The sequence below is a fragment of the Trachypithecus francoisi genome, unplaced genomic scaffold, assembly GCF_009764315.1.
Source record: "Trachypithecus francoisi isolate TF-2019V2 unplaced genomic scaffold, Tfra_2.0 Contig01585, whole genome shotgun sequence".
Classification (NCBI taxonomy): domain Eukaryota; kingdom Metazoa; phylum Chordata; class Mammalia; order Primates; family Cercopithecidae; genus Trachypithecus; species Trachypithecus francoisi.
Genome location: NW_022681444.1, coordinates 4765948 through 4785055, shown reverse-complemented (window position 1 = coordinate 4785055; position 19108 = coordinate 4765948). Strand labels below are relative to the sequence as shown.

Below are 19108 nucleotides of genomic sequence, written 5' to 3'. Positions count from 1 at the left end.
GACGCCAGGTGCTGAAGATTCAATGACGAATGAGTCGGGCCCAGTGACCAGACAGAGAATAATGACAAGTTGTGGTGAGTGCCATAAAGAAGTCAAGAGCTGAAATAAAGGCTGCCCCGAGCCCAACAGGATGAGCAGCAGCAGACCACGAAAACGAGGGGAAGAATGTCTAAGGCTTGAGCGAGGGGCCTAGGGAGGAGAACTTCACAGAGGCCTTGCTACTCTCAGGCAGAGGTGAGGCTAGGTTGTGGCCTGTGGATGGACAGAGCCACTAGGGAGAGGCAGAGTTGGCTCACGCCAAGGTGAACACCACCCTGTGCTTGACGCTGGGCCCTCCCACCTCTCCCTGCTCAGTGGCTCCAGCATGGAATCAGGCAGCAAGAAGGGGCACTGGGAGATGAGTATTCCAGAGCTGTCTGAAGAGCAACAAGTGTGGCATGGAGACTTCTTGGCATTTAGAGAAGTCCAGGGATGTAGCTCATCCTGTTAAGGCTATTGAACTGAAGAGGCTGCAAAGGCCAAACAGGCCTCTGATTCACACTAATTTGGAGGGGACACAGAAGGACAGACCACCACTTCCATTTTGCTCCAGAATTCTGGCACTATCTCCCAAAGCAATAAGCTAGTCTTTGCTAGCATTCCTTCTGTAGCTCTAAACAACTGCTGTCTCCTACAGTCTTCTGATAGGAACCCTGCCCTGCTCCCTCCCCCTCCCCCACAGGTCAGGTGTAGGTGACTGAGCATCTAAAAGGAGCAATGCTGACCGAGGGGGAAGGTGTTCTAGAATGTCAGAGATGACAAAGTAGAGACAAGACCAGCACTAGGAGCTTTCCTTCTGGCCACCCTTGCTGGTGGCACCTGCCACATATGGAAGGCAATGGATTTGGAAGACTGCAAGAGATATTTTAATACTGGGCTTATGGAAACCCTGTGAAAATCAAGTTTCCGCCAGGACTGTCTTGAGGTATAGATAACAGCATTTCCAAAGGCCTCGAGAATCAACTAGCATGTCTCTCTAAGATACCAGAGGTCCCGAGGGGTGCTGGAGGCAGGGTCCGGCTTGTACAATGCAGCCAGGAGAGGCTGGAAAAGGCAAGCAGCCCAGAGTCCCCCCAGGAATCAGGGCAGAGCCTTATTGGGTGGGGCTCATGAGAGGCTGCCACACTGGCCCTATGGGCTCTGTGGTCCTGTGTCCACCAGGAGCTGTTACAGAGGTTGGCCTGGCACTGGAGAGTGAGGAGAGTGGCTTCAGCAGGTCAACGGGCTAGGGGAAGTGTGGCACCAGATAGCAGCTTGCAACAGCCACCCCCTTACAAACACAGCACATCAGACTCTGAGCTGAGTGCCTTCGAAATAGTATTTTGTTTTTGACATTCCAGCATTCCTCGGAGGAGGGTTTCATCATCCCATTTTAGAGTTAAAAAAAAAAAAAGAGGCCCAAAGGGGTAAGTCACTTGTCCAAGACTGCAGTAGCCTAGAACCCAGGGTGCTATGACCTAGAGCACAAACCAGCAGGAGGAAGTGCTGTTGGGTTCCCCTCGACCCCCCACCCCGCCGACCTCTCCCTGGACAGCAGTGGACAGCTCCTGTCACTGAGAGCCAGTTGGAATATGAGTAAAAGGTAATCATTAAATAATAAAGATGAAGTAGCCAACACTGAGCGCACTTTCACAACGTTAGTGTGAGCAGAGCACCTTACAGGCAGGCATGAGCTTACTCAGGATTACAACAACCCAAGAAGGTAAGTCCTCATATTATCTTCATTCTGTGGATGAGGCCACTGAAGATTACAGGTAAAGCGACAAAGCCAGGAAACAGTGGAGCTTGGGCTTGACTGCAAAGCCTGGGCTCACATCACTAGGGGACAGTGTATGTGTGTGTGCTTCACAAGTCTGATCAGCCACCTGCATCTGGTGGCACCAAATATCCTGGGCATCCTTCACACCCCTCCAGGGCACATAAACCCAAGCCTGGGCAGCAGCCCTGCTAAAGGTCCAGAGAGCCTGGAGAAGATGCTGGGGCTTTCTCTACCTTGTGTGTGCTCCCAACTTGGAGCTCTGATCCTGCCTCTCTTGGGGTTGTTCAGACCCAGGCTCTAACACTCAGGATCTTCCAGGGAGCCCCGGCACAGGGGGGAAGCACACAAGTCCTGCATGATCAGGAGCCTGGGCAGATTGGTGCAGGAGGGCTGTGAACAGGGAGAGCTGAGTCTGCTAAGCTGCAAACTTGACTTGCCCTTGGGCTCCCCAGTCAAGGCCAACTCTGGCAGCCACAATTAGGCTATTAAGTGGGTTTGCTCCCACTCGAGGTAGCTACGATACCTGCAAGATCTTCCTTGGAAGAGACTAGTCTTGGAGAGCTGCTTCCTGGTTCGATTCTGAGCGACAGTCTGAAAACAAAGATTTTCATAAGATCAGATGGGCTCCTGGTTTACCACACGGGAACCTATTTGGGGCTGGGAAAAGCTACTATAGTCACAGAAGCCAGGAATACTGTGAGATCTGCTCCAGATCACAGTCACTTCCCTCTGAGGTCTCCAGGGGGTTTCCACAGCCAAGAAACAATGGTTAAGAAAGACAAAAGTGAAAAGGACTTGAGTATGTCCTACTGTCTACTGAGCACAGATGTGTTCACTCTGAACCAGTACATTTTCTAGATGAGGAAACTGAGGAGTGGTGAGGTTAAGCAGCTTCCCCAAATTCATAGGATTAGCAAGTGGCAGAGAAGGGGATCAAACCCAGGACTGTCTGACCCTGAACCAGAGTTAGTTTTTTTTTTTTTTCTTTTCTTTTTTTTTTTTTTTTTTTTTTTGAGACGGAGTCTCGCTCTGTCCCCGGGCTGGAGTGCAGTGGCCGGATCTCAGCTCACTGCAAGCTCCGCCTCCCGGGTTTACGCCATTCTCCTGCCTCAGCCTCCGGAGTAGCTGGGACTACAGGCGCCAGCCACCTCGCCCGGCTAGTTTTTTTGTATTTTTTTTTAGCAGAGACGAGGTTTCACCGTGTTAGCCAGGATGGTCTCGATCTCCTGACCTCGTGATCCGCCAGTCTCGGCCTCCCAAAGTGCTGGGATTACAGGCTTGAGCCACCGCGCCCGGCCTCTTTTTTTTTTTTTTTTTTTTAGATGAAGTCTTGCTCTGTCGCCAGGCTGGAAAGCAGTGGCGCAATCTAGGCTCACTGCACCCTCCGTCTCCTGGGTTCAAGTGATTCTCCTGCCTCAGCCTCCCAAGTAGCTGGCTGGGAATACAGGCATGCATCTCCACCCCCAGGTAATTTTTCTATTTTTAGTAGAGACAGGGTTTTACCATGTTGGCAAGGATGGTCTCCATCTCTTGACCTTATGATCTGCCCACCTCAGCCTCCCCTTTTTTGAGACAGAGTCTCGCTCTGTCACCCAGGCTAGAGTGCAGTGGCAAGATCTCAGCTCACTGCAGTCTCTGCCTCCCAGGTTCAAGCGATACTCATGCCTCAGCCTCCCGAGTAGGTAAGATTACAGGTGTGTGCCACCATGCCTGGCTAATTTTTGTATTTTCAGTAAAGACGGGATTTCACCATGTTGGCCAGGCTGGTCTCGAACTCCTAAGCTCAAGTGACTAGCCTGCTTCAGCCTCCCAAAGTGTTGGGATTTACAGGCATGAGCCACCGCACATGGCCTCTGAACTGGAGTGTTTAATCATTACACTGCACTCCCCGTCATCAGATGCCCTTAGAGAGGGACAAGGCAATGGACATGCTATGAGGACTGGCCCTCCAATATAACTTTTTAAAGCACTGATTAAGAACTTCTGGGTGAAAATGACAGAGTGAGACTAGATGCCAGACTCTCCCTCTCTTTCCAAAATCAACAAAAAATTATAAAAGCTTATGAGTAAAAGAACTCACCAGGTGCAACTAAACAAGGGTAGGGGCATAATTTAAAGCCATGAACTTCAAAGAATTACAGTCAAGGAAAGAAAAAGAGGATTCTGAAACTGGACCAAGAGTTGCATCATGGCATGGCTCCTGTCAAGCCCAATGAGGGGTCTCACTGGGTCTGAGTGGGGGTCCTTATCGTTCCCTCTGCTGATGGCACCAGATGCTGATGAAATAGGTCGAGAGCATGGCAGCTCCTCTGATGGAAACGAAGGCTCCATGGGGCATGACGGGAAACCTGAGGGTATCTCTAGGAATGGGATACAGCTCCCCAAAGAGGTGAAGGACACTCCAACATAGGCCTTTTGCCAGAACCCACATATGTGAAACAGACTGCTTGCTTACTGCCTCCACAGAGCCTGAGCCTTCTACTCCCCCAGGCTACAGAAGAGGAGAAAAACTAAAACCCCTGGACCTCCCAGCTAGCAGTAAGGGGTTCCCCTCTCACACACATGGGAGGAGGGCCAGACATCTCCTCCACCCTCATATGAGAGCCGTGGAACATCCAGACAGAGCCTCTCAAATGGGAGCCAGAAGAAAAGAAATGGTATGGCAATACAGCCAATACCCTCTTACAAAAGAAGGAAAGAACAGGTGAGCAGTGCCCAATGACCCAACCAAGAACGCAGCCCCAGCAGCAGAGGAAATCCCCGCAAGTGCTTAGAGCAGTGGAACAACTTATAAAAAACACAAGTAAAACAAAACCTGAAAAATGAGACGCTAAAACAAAACCTGAAAAATGAGATGAAAAAGGAGATTGAAGACCTAGGGGGAACAAATCCAGGACTGAAATAAGAGAGTGCTGAATGAATACCTAAGCAGAAACAGACAATCGCAGTGACAGCTGATGAACAAGGTGGAGATTGCCGCTGTTAGCAAGAAGCGAATGGATATGACGGGCAGAGAGCATCCAACACGGATTCCTGGAATCCCTGGAAGAGAGAAGCCACGAAATGGCACAGAAGTAGTCAAAGATACGAACAAAAGGAATTTTTCTGCCATGACGAAAGATGACGACACCATGGTCTGGGGAATCTGGTACAGAACCCTCTACTCTGAGGCATTCTCTTATGAAGCTTTTGAACTTTAAGGAATTCTTCACCTACCTGGCAGACAAGACCCTTAACAAGAGGAAAAAAAACAAAATCAGCTGGGTTCATTCTCCACAGCATCACCCAGAGCCAGAGGCAATGGCACACAGCCTGCAGCGCTGAGGGAGAGAAGCAAAGGAGGGCAGCCAGCAAGGCCAGCCCCAGTCCAATGCAGGCATTTCCCTGAGGGAAGGGAGGGTATGCGGGCCCTGTGAGCACTTTTATTTTTTTGGTGGAGCATTGGTAGGGGGACCTACTTCCTGATGAAATGCAGCTAAATAAGGGACTGATTAAAATAAAGACTCCAGGAACGGAGAAGCTATGGGGAAACAACAGGTGGTAAAAACTGAATCTGTTTACAAATGGTAAACAGTAGGAATTCTGATTCCTGAACATGTTTATGTTATAGACTTGGATTATGTGGTAATAATAATATAATGAACAAAAAGTTGGAAGCTGATGAAGTAGAGGTTAAGGAAGGGGGAGAGGGCTAATATTCTCATCTTTCATAACCAGAGTTGGCTGACACTGTTCACAATGGAAACCTAGTTAAAAGAAAACTTACTGACTCAAGCCTCCTAATGTTTTTCCTGACCTCTTTTATTATTATTATTATTTTTTTTTTTTTTTTTTTTTGAGATGGAGTCTCACTCTGTCACCCAGGCTGGAGTGCAGTGGCACAATCTCAGCTCACTGCAACCTCTGCCTCCCAGGTTCAAGTGACTCTCTTGCCTCAGCCTCCTGAGTAGCTGGGATTATAGGCACGTGCCACCATGCCCAACTAATTTTTGTAGTTTTAGCAGAGACAAGGTTTCACCATGTTGGTCAGGCTAGTCTTGAACTCCGGACTTCAGATGATCCACCCTCCTTGGCCTCCCAAAGTGCTGGGATTACAGGTGTGAACAGGCATGAGCCACTGTGCCCGGCCCTCTTTTATTAACCTTGGAAGGCTCTTTTGGAAAATAATCTCTCTTTGGGTAAACAAATATTTATTTAAAGAGTAGCATTTTTTTTTCACATTTCAGTTTTTTTCTGGTTAAATTAAAATGAAATTAAAGTTAGTATTTTAAATTAAAAATAGCCAGTGTAGTATAATCCAATTTTAATATTCTATCCTTCCATCCATCCATCTATCCATCCTTCTCTACATATATATACATTTTCTACGCATAGAAAAATGTCCAAAAGTATGTTTACTTAATGGTCATGCTTTCTAAATAATGGGAAATCGGGTAATTTTTCTTAAATAAAATAAAATAGAATAAAGGCTGTGGGAAATAAAGCACCGGTTGGACCTCTTGGCATAATATCTCCAAAGCAGATGGGGGAGAATGTCAGCAATGCAATGCCACCAATGTAATAACTAAGCCATTGCATCCTTGTGGGTGAGGAGCCAGCCTCCAGATGTGAGTTGGGCCACAGAGTGTGGGTCCTCAAGCAGAATCACAGGCTCTACCCATCTCTTGCCCCTTGGAGCCTAGACCTCCCTGGGAAGGAACTCCCTCAGTGGTCTGAGGGCCGGGGGTGAGAATGCAGGCTTCCTCCCTGGGTCTGTCCACTTTGACCACAACAAAGAGCCTTTGTAAAAAGCCAGGCTGACTGTTGTTTAGCATCAGGTGCTGGGGTGCTCAACGTCCTTCAGAGTAGAAGGAGTAATTACTCATGATTTGCAGCTTGTCCAAAGATTATCTCATGGTCAGAAGTATTTATAGGCCATTTTTCTCTCTAAAGCGTATCAGTGTTAATGAAAAACCACTGTCTCCTTTATCACAATACCGGTGCGTAAATGGAAAATATTACCCCAGAAACTAAGTGGGAATAATTTTGTACTGCAGGGCACTCTTTTCAGGAACAGCAAATGCTTTGTAAATAAATAAAATGAGCTTGCTTTGTGGCAAGCATAATTTTAATGGTAATCTCTGGCTTTCATCTATTGTTGTTACTATTATGTAACAGATTACCAGATCACATTTTCATATTATATTTTAACAAATTATTATATAAAACAACTAAAAGCATTATGTCTATGTTCCAAAAGATCATCAGAACCACCTAGGGAGCTTTGAAAAAACACAAATTTTCGGGCCCCACCCCAGACACAGGGCTGGTTAGAGAGTTTCCCAGGTGACTCTGGTTCATAGCCCCGGCTGCAGACCACTCCTGTAAAGCTGACCAGGGGGCACTGCTTGAACATCCGTTCCCCTTAGGGTCTTTCCTGGTGAGTCAATTGTGAGTAATGTGGGGGTTGTCTCTGTGGCTACGGTTCTCTACACGTTTCACTAACTTAGATGAAGACCATGTAGTCTGGCTAATCAAATTCACGGACACAAAACTGGAAGAGATAAAAAATATACTGGATAACAAGATTCCAAGGAATCATGGCATATTGGAAGCCATTATAAGATAAGATCTAAAAGAATACAGATGCTCCTCAACTTACGATGGGGATACATCCCAATAAACTCATCATAAGTTGAAAATATTACAAGTCAAAAATGCATTTAATACACTTACCCGAACACCATAGCTTAGCCTAGCCTACCTTAAATGTGCCCAGAACACTTACATGAGCTTACAAAATCATCTGACACAAAGCCTATTTTATAAGCAAGTGTTGAATATCTCACGGCATTTATTAAATACCATGCTGAAAATGAAAACCAGACTGGCTGTATGGGTATTCAAAGTACAGTTTCTACCGAACGTGCGTTGCTTTTGCACCACTGTAAAGCTGAAAAACCATTAAGTTGAGCCATCCTAAGTCGGGGACCATCTGTGAATGTGAAGTTGACATTTAGGTGGTAAATGATTGATTACAAGATGGCTGGGACTTGCCTTAATACCAGGACATACGAAAAAGTACTGAGGTTCTTAGTCTCAAGCTGAAAATGAGCCAAGAGGACTTCCAAGCAGTATGGCAGACAGGGCTAACATGAAAAATCCTTCTTTTCCCTCCAAATACAGAGAAATGCTGGATCAATTCCCAGATGCCACAAACGAAGAAAGCACTGAAAGCCTCAGCAGGGTTAGTGGAAGATGAGGCCAAAGGGCCCGTGGGGTTGTTATGAGAACTGGGCCTGCTCCACAGGGGCTCTACAGGGAAGGAGGTAGGGCCTTGAATACTGCAGAGAGCTGACAGTTACAAAGAACGGTCTCATCCATGAAACAAGCTCTTGGAGATATGGCTAGAAGCTGCCTTGCCACCCAGCACTGTGGGTGGGGGAGTCACTTGTGAGAACCAGAGCACCAAGCCTGTGCCATTCACAGCTGTGGAGTCCAAGTTCATATTATCTATGCCATGTGGGAAAGCCACACTGAGAAGTTAACACGACACCTTCCTCTGAACCAGGGGACCTATGAGGATGGGGCAGGATGGGTATGACAGCTGTTCAGACATCACCACTGTGGGGCTGTGAGGTCGAAGATCACACTGCACGCATGTGCTTGTGTGTGCTGGGGCCTGGGCGCTACTGCTGTGGACTTTGATAAGCCCTGCAGGTGGCTACTCACTGGTCCCAACAAGGGCTAGGCCACTTGCAGGGACCTGAGCGCTAAAGACAAAAGTGGGGCTGGGAGGCCTGACACAGGAGTAGGTGGGGACTTACTTGTAGTTGTCATCTTCCACAAACTTCTGGAGCTCTTCAATGTAGCGTACGGACTTCAGGTACTTCTGCACATGGGGCAGCGTGGTGAGGTGATCTGCAAAAGGTGGACCAAATCCAGAGACGTTAGACTCTCTCCATCTTTAGGCCCCCAAATAAGAAGTATAGAAATCACTGGTTTCAGATGCCCCTGGGATAGTGAGACTCATTCACTCTTCCAGCAGTTGCTGATGCTCTTTGGGGACTGGCCCTGTGCTGACTACTGGAACATGGTGGTGGGGATCATCAGGCCTGGGTTCTGCCCTCAAGCAGTGGCCCCCAGATGACTGGGCCTTAGTCACCACACTCTGAGGTCACCATGATTTTTTAGCCAGGAAGGAGGAGCTGTGCCTCCACTCAGATATCAGGGGCTGGGGAAAGATGGCCCCCTGGCCTCCAGAACAGACCAGAGCCAGGTGTCTGTGCCCTAAAACAGGTTTCCATTGGGGTAACTGGGCAAGCCTCCTATACCTACCCACCAGCTGTGTGACATGAATGCAAGAATGAATGAACAGACCCTGCCCAGCCAGGCGTGGAGGCCTAACCCAGAAGCTGGCCTATGACTGGAACTGCTGCATCCTAGGAAGAAAGGGAGGGGTCCAGGCACCTGAACATGCCTGTGCCAGGCTCTGCAGTAGGTAATTTTACAGGAGTCATCTTCGTTAACCTTCACACCTGCCTCACGTGGGAGAAACAATATCCCCATTGCACAGAGGAAGAAACTGTGGCAACCTGCACAGGTCGCATTGCTGAGAAAGGTAGAGCTGGGTTTGGACTCCAGGTGATGGGAGGCTTCTGCCACATGGTGTTGCCCATCTCTGGAGGGACTGGTGTCAGCTGCTCTCTGCAGACCTTCATAGTCACTGCACTCCTTCTGAGAGGGCCACTGGGTGGGACAGAACAAGTCAAGAGGAGAGGTGGAGGGAGTAGAGGAGGTCATGAAGAGGAGCAGAAAAGAGGGTGGGGCGGACCCTCGCTTTCTGGGGAGGTGCATCCAGGTGCAGCAGGAGCACCTGATGGCTCTGGCCCTTCATAGCGAGATTCTGAGCAGATCATTTTGTTTCTCTGAAGCCTCAGTGTCCTCTCTGTGAAGTGAGGATGACACCTGTTTCACAAAGCTGATGGTGGAGATGGCGCAGGTAAAGGTGAACAGTGGTGAGACAGCATTTGCTGGGCTCTTGTGAAACGCCAGGGACTGTGCTAAGGGCTCTGCATGAATCCTATCTCCATGTTCATGCATGAGAAAACCTTCAAGGGGAGAAAGTGACTTTTCAAGAGACAAAGCTGGAATAGGAAGCAGAGTCTATCTGACCCTGAAGCCCATGTCTGTGGTTGCTCTACTGGCCAGCGGGACAATAAGTGTCCATGTATTTGTGTTGGAAAGGGCCTGGGCCAGGCGAACCCTGTACTGGGAATACAGGTGCCTCCTACCCTTCCTGTCAGAGGAAAGCTGCCCTGAAGTGTGGGAACCCCCACCCTGCCTGGGGATGCTGTGCAGGGGCTGGTGAGCAGGGCTCTTGCTTCGGTGAACCCACCCTGGCTTCCCTGTGACATTCCCAAATGGAGGCTGTGGATTTTCTCACACCCTATGCACAGCAGGTGAGGCTGCGTTCCTTCCTACCACCCCCCCCCCTTTGGTGCTTCCAGACTTTTACTCCTCTGCCCTCTTGTGAAAGCCTTGCTCCCCAGAGGCAGGTGCCTAGAGCCCCACACCCCATGCACCACACCCCCTTCACGGCTGACTTTGGCTGATTGGCCGCCTGCTCATCAGTGCTAATTCCCAGAAGACTTGAGCACCTGGCTCACAGTCAAGCTCCACACCCCAAGTCTGCCATCTTCTCGGGTGAAATCAGTCCCCACATGGATGGCCCATCCAGCATTCTGACATCATCTCCAGTGATTTCTCCATCCCTCTTACACACCCACCATCATGGACACACTGTGGATCTGGCCACGTGCAGCAGAGTGTGGCCACGTCCCTTACCACATCGATTCCTTCTCCTAGGCCCACAGCTAGATTATATTTCCTAGCCCCTGTCAGCAAAAGTGGCCTGCACTGGCCACTAAAACCCTGGTCCATAAAACCCACCCTTGTATTGTTCTCTCTCATCCTGCACCTGCCAGCTGGATGCAGAGTCCAGTGGAGGATTCTGAGGCCATGGAGATGGCAGAGTCACAGAAGAAAGAAGACTGATCTCTGAATCTGCTTGGAGGAGAGCTGCCCAGAAAGCTCTTCATGAATGAATGACCCAGGAGCCAGAAAGACCTGGGCTCTGCCACTCACTAGATGTGTGATTGTGGATGGACCAGTGACTAAACTGTTTTCAGCCTCAATTTCCTCACCTGTAACACAGAAATAGTAACACCTAGTTTGCACAGCTTTTGAAGATCAAACCTATGTATAAAAGGATCTAGTACATGTTTGATGCTCAAGATATTAAAATGAAGAACTTTGTAATTCTTTGTCTGGTTTCTACAGCTTTCTCACTGATAGGACCCAAATTTCAATGAGGCAAGATTTCACAATTCTAACAACAAGGGTACTAACCATAGCTGCAGGAAACTTGTAAATCAGCAATTATTCGAAGAATATTGTTCATCTGATTGGATCTTTGTTCATTTTCCATGATGCTGCCTGAGGCAGGATATGCAGAATCAATGTAGATTAAATCCAGAAGATAGATTCCTAAAATTAAAGAAGATATTTCATGACGGAAGGAGCTTACCACAAACCAGAACCAAATAGCACAAAACAGTACTGATCTGCTAAAAAATATAAAGGGTGACTTACGGAAAACTGAGATAATCTTTGGACTTTAGTTCTAATCCTGATTACTAATTTTTTCACACAGCACTGCCCAACTATAAATCAAACATCTGAGCAACAACCACAATGTATGCTGGCAAGATTTCAGCATTTCTAGTTCAAATACTCTCCAGCAATAAGGCTTTTACCTGCAACCCAACTAGAAAATAACAGGACATGAAAGGGCTGAGCACTTGTGTCTCTTACCAACTGCTGAAGTTTAATAGGTCTAAAGTGCCATGTCCAGGAGAACACCCATTTGGGCTGAATTCAGTTTTTTCTTTATTTGCCCAGCTGTCTGTCTATCTGTCTGTCTGTTACCCCACCTCCACCTCACCATACATTAACTAAGAAACAAAAGAAAAAATTAAAAAAGCAACAGCTCTCAGTACAAAGAACTAAAGCTAGAGAATTTGGCCAATGGTGCCTAATAAGAAAATAAGATGTGAAATAAAAATACCGCTATGTTACAGAAATAGTAACATCTAGTTTGCACAGCTTTTGAAGATCAAACCTATGTCTAAAAGGATCTTAATAAGATCCATCACAGGCCAGTGATAAGCTGGGGGGATTTGAGGACAAACTGCCTGGCTGGGGAAGGGGAAGGGCCGCTGGCTATGCAGCCACTACACAGCTCTTAGCTGGCTGACTAGCTGCAGGGCCGAGCTCCAGACCACCTGGAGATCTGCACGGGCCAAGGATGGAACGTCCTTTCAGCTGCCCTCCATGAGCACCGCTATCGTGCCCACCACACTGGCAGAGTTGGGCAGGAGAAGTGACATAAAGCAGAATTCAAGGCAGCAAACATTAAGCAAAGCAAGGAAGAGGGCTTGCTCTAAAAAACAAAAGTCCAGGTGATGGAGAATATCTAATGGTTACAAATTGCTATGCATAAAGAAGTAACACATCAAATTATACATAGTAAAAAAAAAGTTAGAAATGAAAAGGGAGTTCAAGAAAAACACAACCACAGAGGGAGGCTTTGGTATATCTTTTCCAGAATGTATGTAAGTATATATGTATACATCATACACACACACACATATCTATACATATATACATACATATATTGATGCAGTGATATAACAGTAACAAAGTTAACAAGCTTGGGGCAGAGCATGGTGGCTCATGCCTGTAACCCCACCACTTTGGGAGGCCAAGGTGAGTGGATTGCTTGAGCCTAGGAGCTCGTGACCAGCCTGGGCAACATGGCAAAACTCCATCTCTACCAAAAATACAAAAATTAGCTGGGCATGGTGGTGCATACCTGTAGTCCCAGCTATGTGGAAAGCTGAAGCAGGAGGATTGCTCAAGTCCAGGAGGAGGAGGTTGCAGTGAGCTGAGATCGTGCCATTGCACTCCAGCCTGGATGACAGAGCAAGACTGTCTCAAAAAGCAAAAACAAAACAAAAAAATAGGCCAGGCACGGTGGCTCACGCCTGTAATCCCAACACTTTGGGAGGCCAAGGCAGGCAGATCACCTGAGGTCAGGAGTTCAAAACCAGCCTGGCTAACATGGTGAAAAACCATCTCTACCAAAAATACAAAATTAGCCAGGTGTGGCGGTGGGCACCTATAATCCCAGCTACTCGGGAGGCTGAGGCAGGAGAATCACTTGAACTCAGGAGGCAGAGGTTGCAGTGAGCTGAGATCGGGTCACTGCACTCCAGCCTGGGCAACAGAGCAGGACTCTGTCTAAAAAGAATAATAATAATAAGAAGAAGAAGAAGAAGAAGAAGAAGAAGCAGCAGCTTGGTTTTCTATAAATGAAAATAGCTCTTTTCAGGTACCCATGGAGTACAAAACTTGATTGTATATAAAGAAAACCTCAGTAAGTCCTAAAAAGTAAATGCTATATTATCTATTTTCATTGACCTTACTACATCTAGGATTTAACAACAAATACAGGAAAAAAAAAAAAAAACTAACCATTTGAAAACACACATGCATGCACACACACTCATGTAACTCTTAGGTCAAAGAAAAAATTAAAAATCTGTTTGAAGAATTTATTTGAAGACAATGACAAGGAGAATATTACATATCAAAACTTATGGGTTCTGACCAAAGTGGTAATCAGGGAGAAATTTATAGCCTTAAAAATTTACTATTAAACAACTAAGAATTATTACAAACATTGGAATTAACTTGGTTAATTACATAAAAGTTGTGAGGGTTTGTGCATGGATAGATGAGCACTGCACTAAGAGTTATATGTTCATTATCTGATTTATTCTTCTAACAACCTATTTTACAGAGAAGGAAAAGGAAACTCAGAGAGGATGTGTAACTTGCTCAAGGTCATGCAGCTGGTAAATGATAGAGACAGGAGTCGAACCCAAGCCTGCCCCCTCCAGAGTACACACTTCCACTTCCTGCCGTTACAGTGGAGCACTGGTGCTAGATACCATGAGTCATTCGTCTGCTTTTAAAATAGATGCACATTGTTACGGGAAACTGTTAAATCACAGAAACATATGCTGATGCTTCTCACAGGAGCCATTTCCACTTCCTTTCTTCCTGGCGGTACCATGTTTCCAAAATTTTAATAAGAATTAGAAATAATTTCCCTTGTAGAGAAGCTCCAAGTTTGGTGAGTTTGAATCCACAGATTTGTTCTCTCTCTTCACCTTGTTTTTCTTCTCCCCTCTTAAAAATGTAACTCAGTTACCACCCTGGAGCCTCCGCAATGGCAATCCTGAACATGCTATTACTGCTTCAACTACCACAAAAAGCATCCTCTAGTGCATGGCAGGGAGTGAAGAGATGTGGGACATGGGACAGCTTTATTCCAGACGCAATGTGCAGACCTCGGTCCAGATGGCTCAGAGTGGCAGAGTGAAAGCTCAGCCCAGGAGCAGAGAAATTGGAGGGTAGGATGGGGGGAAAGGAAACTTGCTCCCTGGGGATCAAATCCAAGGCAGCAACTTCCCTCCTGTCTCATGGGATCCTGCCACCAACCCTGCTAAGCAGGAGGAGAAAACTAAGCTCAGAGAGATTAAGAAACCTGCCCAAGGCCTCACAGCAAGGGTGATGGAATTTGAACCCAGGTCTATCAGGCTGCTGCACCCATGTTCCCACCCACTGGTCATCAGAAACACAGAGGGAGTTGCCTTTTCTCAAGTAACACCCTCAACACGAAAGGTGCACCCTATGCTGCCCTGGGAGGACAGGTGCCGGGCACTGGGCCTCCTCTTGGGTTCCTGGAGGTGGATCGCTGAGTGGTGCTCTGCAAACTGAGGCCCACAGAGTTCATAATTCCCCTCTACAAAACATGCAGATGCTCACACCTGCCTACTCCTCAACACCCAGGAGTGTGAGCCAAGGCCATACCTGCTGAGGACTGGGTAGAGCACCCCTCAAAAGGAAGCCTCCTGGCTCCAGTGACATGGGGAGACCTTGAGCCTAGGCAATGCCTGGAAAGAACCTCCATATAAATAGCCTTTCACTCCCACAACAAAAACCACAGCACAAGCAGCAAGTCTCCCACAGTTAACGCTGCACAAATCCACAGAAATCTTTTCAGTACTGTATTAGTCCACAACAGAGATATGTATAAGCCTAAAATATAATGAAATCATAAGAATAACCACCTTCCACTTGAACCGTGTCAGGCACAGTGCTGAGTCCTACATGGAGTTGGCACTCCCCACAACTGCACTCAGACACTTGTTTGCATCAGGCCTAACGCCTCAAGGGCAGGAAGTGTGTCTTGCTCCAGGAGCTCAATCTCCACCATCTAGAACCGAGCACACAGGAGCTGCCTGGTAAATGCTGGCTGACAAAGGAATGCATGAGTGAAGGCATACTTTATTTAATCATACAATAACCTTATGAAGCACATGTTACCCTCGTTTTGTGGCTGGAGAGCCGCCACCAGTCAGGTGATGACAAAGAGAGCTAATGCTTACCGAGCACTTACTGGGTGCCAGGTCCTAAACTAAGAGCTTTGCCCAGACTATTGATTCATAAGACAAATGCTGTTGTCAGGGAGGTTTCACTGTGATTTTATAAGGGAAGAAACTGAAGCTGAGAGTGGTTACACCGCTTGTCTGTGGCCACACAGCTGGCAAGTGGCAGAAGCAGGATTTGAGCACACGTCTGTCCAGGTTGCCTATGGGCGGTTCTTCTTTTACTCTAGCCAGACTCTAATGTATGGCAGCCAGTGAGGCAAGATAGGGGCGTAGGTGAACCCAAGCTATGGCTGTCCCTGCCTGATTTCCCCTATGGGGTCAACACTCTCCAAGAGGGCTCATGACTCTACTGTAGCTGCCTCCCCTGTGCCATCTACCACCTGCTACTCTCCACCTCCCTCACGCCCACTGTGATCAGTCTGGTCAGCCCCCAGGTCCCATCATCAGTGGCCCATCCAGTCCTGGGGGCCCTTCCAGCTCTGCCACATGACAAGCAGCTGTAGTATAAGTGAGAGAACGTGGGGCACGGATCCAGGAGACTCGGAACCCTGGCTCTGCCACTCACCAGCTGGGTAGCCTTAGGTGAGCATTTTTACCTCCCAGGGCCTCAGTTTCCTTGACTGTGAATAAGGGTAATAACAGTGGTTTACAAGAGTCTCCCAGTCCAGGGCCTGGACCACTGAAGTGCATAAGAAGCTGAGCTGACCTTACGGTTGGCCCTATTTGAAGCAGCAGCATGGGAGGAACGAGCCCAGCTGGGTTTGCCACAACCATGGATGGCGCCCAAATGCTGACTGCATGGTGGCCACCCCTCAGTTGGACCAGTGCTTGGAGCTGTCACCTGGACTGGGACAGCACAGATGGACATCTCACTTCCTATTCCTATATACACAGAGTTACTATAGCAGATGATACTGTGATGTTGGCCTTATGAAGATGGACAGTAATGGGATCAGCCATTGACCCTGGCTGCCTTGGGGCTGGACAGTGCGAGGGACCAGGAAAGGCCGAGAGGTGCAGACCTGTTGGGGGAAACCATCCTGACAGTAACAGCCACTGTCTACTCTAGGGAAGTTAGGTATTGCTTTTACCATGGCACCTTGGCAGTGACCCTGTACAGAAGGCACTCCTGTTCCCCACCATTTTACATATTAGGAAACTGAAGCTTAGTGAAGTGACTTGGCCAAGATCACACAGCTTGCAAGTGAGAGAATCAGGATGTGAATTCAGAACTGCCTGACTCCAAAGATCTGGGACAGAGAGCAGTGCTAGGGGCTGGAGGCTGGGGGCTGGAAGTCGTTGGCTGGCACAGGGATGAGGATTACAGGCACAGAGTTGGCGGTGTGAGGACCCCTGCTGTGGCCTGTCTTCCCCCAATCCCCAGGACACTGCTGGCAGCTGGCATCTGCCCCATGGCCATGCCCACCCACAGACTGGACCTCCTCTGAGACAGATCCCAGACCATGCTTGGGCTCTGCTCCCTCCTTCTATGCCCCACACAGGGCCTGGTGACACTGCTGTAGCTGCCACATGGGTGCCAACCAGACTGCCGTGGTGAGGCAGACCCACAGGGCCAGAGTGAGCAGCTCGCAGCTCGCTCTGCTACCGAAGCCCTCCGTAGCTGGGCTGACCTCAACACAGGGCAGGTAGCCAAACCTGCTCCCTGACAGTGAATACAGGCTCCCCACCAGAGGTGTCCACAGGACACCCAGCCCCAAGGAGGGAGTGCCAGGCTGACAAAGGAGGTGCTCTTCTGAACAGACACCTTCTCTGAAGCTGAGGGACACCCATGCTTGATGGCCCAGAGCCTGCTTGAAGCTGGGCGCTCACAGCCTCCCCAAGCCAAAGCCCGCGGCTGGCACCAGGGCTTCCCACAAGCCCAGAGACTCACTGCTCCCTTGTTCTCCCATTGCCACCCCGTCTCACTTCCATCCCGAGTCTGGTTTTGGTTTTTCTCATACAGCTATCTTTTTAATAAGGAAAATTCTGCTGTGTTGAGGGGAAAAAAAACCCTCTACAGCATAAAAATGTGCCACATTTCCATCTTATACTTTCCATTTTTTCTCTCTCCCCTTTTCAAAGTTTGAGATGAAAGACTTTTTTCCATGTTCTCCTGCTCTGCCTTGAAAAGATCACTTTCAAACTTCAGTATTGAGGAGGGCTGGCATCCAGAACTATACTTGTGTGGTTTGATCACATAAACTGTCCTGATAAATTCCAAATGAAATAACAGAGCAGCAGCTCATTAGGGTGTGTGTGCTCTCTTTAAGAGAGCACAAAGCAATTCCATCTACTGCATGATGAGATCTCAGCAGGCGGCCCAGGCTCCCTGAGAAGATGGGGAAGACTGTGAGTATTAACTAGCACCTGCTAATTAATATCCATCAAGCAAAACAGGGCTGCAGAACAAATCCTCATTTAGAGAGTATTCCTTTGGTGAAAGCTGTTGGATGCTTACTGTCACTGAGACAGTTTCCTTGGTCTGCAGAAGGGGGCGGGCGCAGGCAGTCACATGGCAGGTGGTCAGAGGCCACGCTTTCTGGATGAGCACATGGCCTTGTGTATGACTTGGGGTTGTGGCTCATGAATCACAAAGGCACGTGGGCAAAGTCCTGCTGTCTGGACAGAATCCTGAAGTACAGGGAAGCCAAATCACCTCCTGGCTCCCCAAGGTGAAATGAGGACACAACTATAGATCCCCTCATGCCCTGGGGATCGCCTGGTAATGTACAGGCACAAGGAGGTAACCCACTGTTTACAAATGTTCCCCCAGAGTGCAATGGCTGGAATAGCATGTGCTGGGGTTCTGACTGGTAGTAAGAAGGGGCATGAGGGGAGGGCATGCATCTGGTTACTATTATTGGCCTTTTTTCTTGCTGGACACTGTGCTGAGTATATTACATGTGCTAGTTCATTTAACCCTTCAATGACAATTGGGAATAGAGACGAAACTGACACTTTTTTCTGCCTAACACCCACTCCCTATTTTGGAAACAGCCTTTGATTTCCTTTTGGGGAAACTGTACCTCCCACACTCATAACCCATGTGCCTTTGGGGTGTCTGGAGCAATTCCACCCCCTTCTCTGTCCCAGGGGTAAAAACAAATTCTTAAAAATAATTATTTGGGAAAGAAAAAAACACTTACCAAATAATTTAGAGATGAAAAAATAGGTTAAAATTAAAATATAAAAATTATCCACAATGACACAAGGCCATGTAACTACTGAGAGAAAAGTCCACAGCCTCAAATGCTTATATTAATAATTTAAAAACATCTAAAAAGTGAACTTAGTATTCATTACATAGAACTAGAAAATGAAAAAAAAGAAACGAGAAAACAATGTAAAATATAAAAGCATAACTAATGAATTTTTAAAAAATCAACAGTCTAAGCAGAGTGATAAATCAAACTGAAAGTTGGTTCTCTGAGAAAATCAATGAAGTGGACAATCCTTTGGTATGTACGATTGAGGAAAAAAAAGCACAGATGAACAATATTAGGGATGAGAGAGGGGATACGATTTCAAATATAGAAGAGATGTTAAAATAGTGGTATGTGTAAATTTTACGGTAACATATTTGAAAATCTAGATGAAATGAATGCTCAGTAGGAAAATGTATCTTCTCAAAGTTCTCTCAAGAAGAGGCAAAAAACTTTAATTTACTAATAAAGAGAAAAATATTAATAATGGAGAAAGATACTATTAGATTGGTGCAAAAGTAATTGCCATTACTTTTAATGGCAAA

The 19108-nt window shown here is 47.3% G+C and overlaps 1 protein-coding gene across 21 annotated transcripts in view; it reads right to left on the bottom strand.

Annotated features, from left to right (window-relative positions):
* RALGPS1 (Ral GEF with PH domain and SH3 binding motif 1) overlaps positions 1 to 19108 on the bottom strand; it is a 327157-nt gene that overhangs the window by 43347 nt on the left and 264702 nt on the right. For all 21 annotated transcript variants that reach the window (XR_004432328.1, XR_004432330.1, XM_033191416.1 and 18 more), the window contains 3 exons: positions 11189 to 11326; positions 8605 to 8698; positions 2322 to 2389 (listed from right to left, as the gene is read on the bottom strand). Coding sequence is in view for 19 of the 21 variants with exons in the window: in XM_033191416.1 (XP_033047307.1) it covers positions 2322 to 2389; positions 8605 to 8698; positions 11189 to 11326 (300 nt within the window). In the remaining 2 variants the exon portion in view is untranslated. The remainder of the gene's footprint in view (positions 1 to 2321; positions 2390 to 8604; positions 8699 to 11188; positions 11327 to 19108) is intronic.